General features: G+C 37.5%; 1 protein-coding gene across 1 annotated transcript; it reads right to left on the minus strand.

Moving 5' to 3' along the window:
• Positions 1 to 1,533: 1,533 nt before the first annotated feature.
• Positions 1,534 to 6,656, minus strand: LOC131156758 (probable beta-D-xylosidase 2). The gene is made up of 7 exons (XM_058110683.1): positions 6,021 to 6,656; positions 4,384 to 4,665; positions 3,701 to 3,870; positions 3,502 to 3,599; positions 3,068 to 3,418; positions 2,523 to 2,936; positions 1,534 to 2,440 (listed from the first exon to the last, which is right to left on the minus strand). The coding sequence occupies exons 1-7, from the start codon at positions 6,414 to 6,416 to the stop codon at positions 1,833 to 1,835; spliced, it is 2,319 nt and encodes a 772-aa protein (XP_057966666.1). The 5' UTR covers positions 6,417 to 6,656; the 3' UTR covers positions 1,534 to 1,832.
• Between the last annotated feature and the right edge of the window lie 1,147 nt (positions 6,657 to 7,803).

Genomic DNA, 7,803 nt, shown 5'->3' on the forward strand with positions numbered 1-7,803 from the left:
ATTATCTCTTTATATCAAATACGATTAAAAGTAAAATTTTATTATAATTTAATTATAAATCAAGAAAAAATAAAATATTAATGATGTGTAAAATCGATTTTTTTTTTTTTGGTAAAAGAGGGTGGCACCTCCTAATTTTACTAGAAAACCTCTCACTTATAACGGAGGAATACCGTGATTCCAATCTTGAGACTTTGGGACAACAAAATCAAATTCTAAGACCCTAAAACTAACTTAACCAACAAAATCAAAACTAATAAACAACTATAAGAGGAAAACAAACAAAATTCCGAAAGATAACACAAAACATCATGAGCGCAAAGAAACAAATCCCAACAAATCCAATCGAATCATTGCCCTGACTTGGTGTAGAAGATCATCCTGATAACTATATGATCGAGAAATACCAAATTCATCCTGTTTGGTAAAAAAATCTGTACTTTTATTCACCTTCCTATAAACATGTTTCACTTTAAACTGTATGTCTCTCAATGTTAGTATAAACTCCTTCCACAATTCCCATGAGTTCCAAACCGAGTACTTCCCAGAATTTATCCACTGAACCATCAAAGTAGAGTCACATGCTATCTCCACTTGATCAAATCCGAAACCTTTGTACAAATTAATCCCTAAAATAATTTTCTTCAATTCAGTCATATTATTTGTTCCATAACCCAATAATGAGGCAAACATTGCTTTAAATAAACATTTTTCATCTCTTATCACTCCACCACCATAATTACATAGGTTACCTCTACAGCTCCCATCCACATTCAACTTAACTCAACCTCTCCCAGGTTTACACCATCTGACTACACGAGGAAGCCGAACCCCCACATTTTTTACTTGAATATCCAAGGCACGAAGGACTGCTATATCCGTTCAAAAAGCAGGTGTACATTTATTTAACTTGTTTAGTTTTTATTCATGAATTTGTCATGTATTTTATTTAGTTATTTTACTTTTCTTGTAGCTAGTGAAATTCATCATTTTCCTTTTTTTTTTTTTTTTTTTTTTGTATTTCACAAAATTAAGCATTAGGAGCTGAATGTTGAATCCAATTTTGAATTTATAAACTAAAATTAAAACTAAAGTGAACTCCTAAATACTCAATAGATTAATTTATTTAGAAAAAATTTAAATATGGATATCTTTTTTATTACTTTAACCTTTAAATATTTTTATTATAACTTACAATTTTTTTTTAAAAAAAAAAAGAACCCAAAAATAGGAAAAAAGTAATCATAAATAAATGTTTGTATTTTTCCATGTATAAAATAAAAAAACAAAAAACAAATACATCCTTTATATTGATTAGTGTATAAGATTTAGTTCAATTTATGAGTTCGGTTTAAGGATGGAAAACTAGCTGATCCAATTACCTATCTACCCAAACATGTTCTTGAGATTTTTTTACTTATGAGAAATTTCAAGAGTGCGAATCGCAAATTCTTAATGACAATATTTTGAGTAGTCAGAAATCCTTTGGAACCAAAATCCATAATTTCTTTCAATATGAAAGAGAAAATTGAATTAATGAACAAGCAATGACAAGAATATATTCCAATTAAAATCCAATCTTTTAGCAATCTCCTCAAGAGCACCCCCACTACAATATTTCACTTCCAAGGAAAAAAATTGTCCTTCCTATTTTCTTTGAATAGCAATTCCTCTGCCTGCCTTTGCAGAATTCTAATGCTTTTCTTTCTATTTTCACATTTCCTCCACTTATTATGAATCCAAACAATGAAGAAGAAGAAGAAGAAGAAGAAAAGTATAAGAATTATTTTGCTCCTGTAAGCCGCATGGGCATATCCGTCTATATCAAAAGGTTAAGTCTTGATCACCCCGAGCGTGGTTGCATGGATTGACACGGTGTGCCTGGCGTCGCCAATATGAAGATTGTGGTCACCTATAGGAATTCTCCTAATTCCCAATCTGTCCACCACGCTAAGGTACTTGCACACGTGTATTCCGATCTTAACCCTTTGTTGGGACCCAGCCGCCACGTTCACCCTCTCAAATGCCACCAGTTGTTTGCGTGGGGCCCAATGCCCCCTCACCGGAGGCTTCGCGAACACCAGAAGGGTGTGAGCTCCGTCGACGCGGCCGGTGTTCTTCACATCCACGTCCATGCCGATGGAGAGCCGCGCGCATTTAGCATGCGTGACTCTCACCGCACCGCCGGTGACACTGGTGTTTGAGGAAGTACGGTGGTGGCCATGGAGGGGGACAACCACCGTGGTGGGTGCTTGAACAACGGTATGTACAAAATGTGTATAGCTCAGCCCATAGCCAAATGGGTACACGACTGGGCCCTCATAGAATCGATAGGTCCGACCCGGATAGCCCTTTGATGGACTTGAACGCATGTCCATCGTTGTCATGGGTACGCCAGAAAGGTAGCCTTGAGGGTACCATGTCATTGGAAGCTTTCCTCCTGCACACATGGGTTTGGTACGAATGGGCTTGGGCTTGTAAACTCATCAAGCATTTCAAGACCGAAAAACTAAAAAACATACCTGGGTTTGTTGTTCCAAATAGGACATCAGCAATGGCAGCTCCTCCGGCTTGACCCGGGTACCCGGCCCATATGATTGCAAGAATGCGAGGATCGTTCTTAGCAAAGGAAAGATCTATTGGGCCGCCACTCATCAAGACCAATATTGTTGGGCCTCTAGAGGCTGCAGAAACCTTCGATATGAGGTCCTGTTGGTGCCCGGGTAGAAGTAGATCAGCCCGATCTTTGGTTTCAGCTTCAATGTTTTGGTCCAGGCCCATAAACAAAACAGTTGCATCAGCTTTACGAGCCGCATCTATGGCTGGCCCAAATTGCCCGTCATCGGCACATGCCACATCAACACAGCCCATTTGGTGAATGGTACTAGCATATTTCCCTACACCTGCTAAAGGACTTGCATATCCACAAGCAATCCCTTCGGAGAGTACAAGAGAAAAAAAGAAAAATCAAAAGTAAGTCAATAGCGCTAATATTGGGCCCAAAGTTAGAATTGGCCTAGTTAGCTATATCAATTCTTGTAATTCTAATGCGAGCTTTGGGCCTTACCAGCATAGTTTCCGATCATTGTGACAGTGACGTTCGAATTAGGCCCAATAACGGCAACAGTGCGGTGATGACTAGTAGAGAGGGGCAAGGAAGGGCCTTTGTTCTTAAGAAGGACAATGCCTTGTCTTGCTGCCTCTAGGGCAAGTTGTTGATGGGCTGGGGTGCAAACATCTTTTGGGCCTAGGTTGCCAAATGGTTGGGCCGACGGCTCTCCGTCAAGCATCCCTAGTCTCATTTGGACAGTGAGTGTGTTCGTCAATGCATTGTTAACATCAACCTCACCCAAGATCCCTTTCTTTATGGCATCTTGAGTGTGGAGCGCCAAAAAAGGCCCACAGTCCAAGTCCAAACCTGAAATTGGGCCATTATAATAATCCCTTGTTAGTATACAATTTGGCCCATTTAAAAAGCCGAAATAGTAGAGTTACACTAGCCTGCTTTGATAGCATCTGCAGCTGCTTCTTCTGGAGTTGAAGTAAAGTGTTGATTATCATAAAAAACTCCAACCGAGTCACAATCCGATACAATGTAACTGTATGTCAACAATTAAAAAGTTAAATCGAAGATGGACGATTGTCTTTAAGTTGATACTGTTTCGTGATCATAAGATTGTGATTATTCGATCAAACTTACCCATCGAGGCCCCATTGACCGCGAATGGTTTTTCGAAGGAGTTTTGGATCAGCACAAGTTGGGACTCCGTTGACTTGGTTGTAAGAGCACATAACACTAGAGACCTTGCCTTCCTTCACACATGCCCTAAATGGCACATTAAATGTGTCCTCTATGTCCTGTTTGCTAACCTGCTCACGTTAAATCATAAATGTAAAATTTAATTAAAAATAAATATAAACTATAGAATTAAAAGTGGCCAACAGCTCACATGGACCATTGCTATTCTTGTCAATCATCTAGAAATGATTGAATTTTAGGGGACTGTATGTAGCACGGTGGTTGTATAATTTTCTAGTTTTTTTTTTTTTTAAGGCAGAATGTGAAGATTATAAAAAATTATCTGTGAAAAAAAAAATATAATTTTAATTATTCATTCTATTGGCCAATAGGGTAGGCCCACGTAATCATTGGTTCCAAAGTCCAGCTACATGCTCACGTGGCATGCATCTTCCTTCGAAGCATCAACCTTATTTAATTATAATGGGCCCAGATATGTCCGTCTTCCAGCCAAGAGCGGGGCCAACGCCAACCGTGTCACTGAACTATATTGATCGGCCAATCAGGTTCAGAAGTGGGGCCACTTCCCTGATCGACGGTCAGAAAAAGAGGATCAGAGATCACGGGTGGGGCCGTGAACTTACCAGAGCATTGAAGTGGAACCGGTCGACGCCGTTCCAGTTGTCGAGGTCGTAGGCGGTGAAGTGCTTGCAGCAGGCGGCCACCTTCAGCCGGTCGCCGGCGGCATCCCCCTGTAGCCCCCGGACGTACCTGGCAGCGTACTTGCCGGCGACCACCGGGTCCTCGCCGGGCGTCTCCTGGCCCCGCCCCCACCTCGGGTCGCGGAATATGTTCACGTTCGGACTCCAGTACGTCAGACCCGCCGTTCCGCCGTTGTACATCGCCCTCGCCTCGTCCGAAACCACCTGCGCACCCCAGATTCTCAGTATTTCTCCCCGCTAAAATGCACATCATTAGTGATTTAATGAATATCATTTTTTACCTCTAAAATTTTTATTTATAGTCAGAATATTACCATATCTAAAATTATATTTCAAGTAAAAAAAATGTCCACCATATTATATTTCAGTTTTAAAATTTAAATTGTACGAGCCGAATCATCTGAAATTTAAAATTTTAATTCTAATTCTAACGATGCTGGAACGAGAATTTATACTAATTTAAATATAAAATTTTAAAAAATTATTAAAATTTTATGAATGTATGATGTAAAAAAGGATGGGCATGAAACAAATGCACTTTACCTTTTAGCATCTACTTTTGATTACAAGATAAGTTATGAAATCTGCAGTACACCATTATGCTGGATTCACAATCAATACTCAATTTTTTTTGCTTAAAAAATACATATAATTTTATTAATTGAAAAAAAAAATAACTATTCATTTTCTTGTCTTCATTCAAAATAAATAATTGAGTACTTTTTTTTTTTTTTTTTTTTGCTTTTGAGTTAGATAAGTCCAATTTATTATAATATTTATGATTGGACTGGTGAATGGATTAATTAACATATGACTCTGTATAAGTTGGATTGATTGATTTAATCAATCCAGTTTAACTATAGACTTTTATTTAATTTTTAACTTTATTTTTAAATATAAATGTTGATTTAGAATAATATAGAATTTAATTTTAAATATAGAAAAAAAATCCCGAGCACTTGTGCGTAGGTGCATGAGCACGTGCGGAACATGCTCATTTTGTAATTTCTCCAATTCAATCCTGCATTATTGTACGAACCATATACCCTGTTTGGATTAATAGTTCGGTTATAGGCTATACAGGTAGGTGCAAGTTGTTTGCATGAGGCGGCCGCGACGTCCCATCACCCAAAGATTCGTCTCATATTAATTGCATGACCAACCAACCAAACAGGCCACTACCCAAACACACCACTGAAAAATTATTGATTTAAATTACTAAAATACCATTTAATTAATTAAAAATTGAATTAAATTACGAGTAATTAATTACTTTGATATATATTAATTGGAAAAATATAAGACTACGTTTATTTTTGTTTCGAATTAACAAGGAATTTTGTGACAATGTGATTGAGAAAAAAAAAATTGAAAATTGTTTTGGGTTTATTTAATAAATATTTTTGTTTCGAATTAACAAGGAATTTAATGAAAATATGATTGAGAAAAAAGAAAAAGATGAAAATTATTTTGGGTTTATTTAATAAAACTTGATATTTATTTAATATGACAGAAATGAGGGCGTCGTGAGGAAATTTAAGAGATGAAATTAATCTGACCCGTCCGATGGCTTCCCAGAGGGAGGCATTGAAGGAGGCGGCGGTGGTAATGACTTGGGGGAAGCTGGTGGCGCCAGGGAAGTCGCCGACGAACTTGGTGCCGGGGCCCACATTGGACACCCCGTGGAGCGCCTCCGACCACCACTCGTAGCCCTTGATGCCCAGCCGGGGCACGGCGGCCGCATTGTTCACCAGGAGCCCCACCTTTTCCGGCAGCGTCAGCCGCCCCACCAGGTCCTGCACTCTCGCCGCTATCGGCAGCGCCGCCTTGCAAAACGGCAGCCCCACCGTCGCCCCGTCCTTCGGGTCGCACGCAAACGGCGGCCGCGCCGCCGCCCCTCCGACCACCAGCAGGCAGAAGAAAACAAAAGCGCCGGCGCCGGAACAAAAAACCATTTTCTGGGAACTGAATCGACGAATGCTAATATTAAAAAGAAAAAAAAAAGAATTAATATTTTTTTCTGTTGTTGGAAAGTGGTGGGAGCTAGGGGGAGTGGAGGAAGGAATATATAGCAGGGGGAACTGAGTTAACTCGGAGTAGTGAGTTTGCTGGTGACGAGTCAATTGGAGTCACTAACCAGTTGGTTTCACCAGCCATTTGGAGTGGATGGTTAAGAGGTCAAGACTCAAGAACATGAAAGTTGAGAGTCTGAGTGCGAGTTTTTTTATTTTGGGAATCGGGGAGTGGGGTTATGTGGGTTAGTGACACGTGGTGGGCGGTGATTGGGTAGGGAGTACCAAAACTTGGTTGGGGATTGGATGGTTGCTGTCCAAACAGGGCCTTCAAATGTCCAATCCAGCTTGGGCGGGGGAACAGTAATTTAGTAGGTAACTCGCTTGACTTTTAGTTCCGTCTAGTTGTTCTGTAATTACTAACGAATTAATTGTCTACTTTACAATTATTATTTTTTTTTTGTTTTTATCTATTTCCTCTTATGGAATTGAAAATCTGAAATATAAATTTTCAATTTTCTTTTAGATTTGGTGACTGACAAGCCTGCTAATAAGAACTTTATAAACAATTTAAGTTGATTTTGGCTTGTTTTTTAGTTTCTTTTTAAAAAACTTTTGTAAGAAGAGTTCAAATTTTAATTATTTTTTTTAGGTATTTAATTTTTATGAGTGTCCCCATAATACTAGAAAACTTATAATTATATCCCGATTATTTTTTCATTTTGAACTTTTCACTTATTATCTTTAAAGTTGAAGAATTAGAACAATACTAAACAAACGATTTGTGATTCGTTACTAAAATCAGATTCCAATTAAAAAAATGATCGTTTAAGACGTAAATAGTTTAATTTGTAATTAATATTAAAATTTGAACAGTATAATTTTTCCTATATTTTGTTTAGTTTAAAAAAATATAAATTCTAATTTGTTGGTGGTAATAATACGACATTATATTTGCTCTTGACTATAATTATTATTTTCTTTTTAAAAAATATAACTCATATTGGTTCAAATATTAACATAAAAATTGATAGACGGTGCTACTTTTTAAATTTTATTTTGTGTTTGTTGAAATATTCAGGAGAAAATAAATAATAGTTTCTGTTTTTTAAAAAAAAATAAAATAATGTCAAGTTTGGAAATATATAAAGACAAAGTAAATAATTAGTGTTGTTTTTTTAGAAAAAATTAACCCGTATATTTGAACTACTAAAAGAAAATGTAACAAAATTTTAACGAGCATCTATTCATATTCATCACTCGTTTATACATTTGTCAATTCAAATATAATCCATTTACATCCCGTACTAACAACTCAACTCAAATCTAA

Source organism: Malania oleifera, chromosome 5 (assembly GCF_029873635.1).
Source record: "Malania oleifera isolate guangnan ecotype guangnan chromosome 5, ASM2987363v1, whole genome shotgun sequence".
Taxonomy (NCBI): domain Eukaryota; kingdom Viridiplantae; phylum Streptophyta; class Magnoliopsida; order Santalales; family Ximeniaceae; genus Malania; species Malania oleifera.

Coding starts and splice junctions, on each gene's coding strand:
- LOC131156758 (XM_058110683.1), bottom strand. CDS start 6,416: ATGGTTTTTTGTTCCGGCGCCGGCGCTTTTGTTTTCTTCTGCCTGCTG. Junction 3,871..4,383: donor GGTTCCACTTCAATGCTCTG/GTAAGTTCACGG, acceptor TAACGTGAGCAG/GTTAGCAAACAGGACATAGA. Junction 3,419..3,501: donor TGCAGATGCTATCAAAGCAG/GCTAGTGTAACT, acceptor GCCCAATTTCAG/GTTTGGACTTGGACTGTGGG.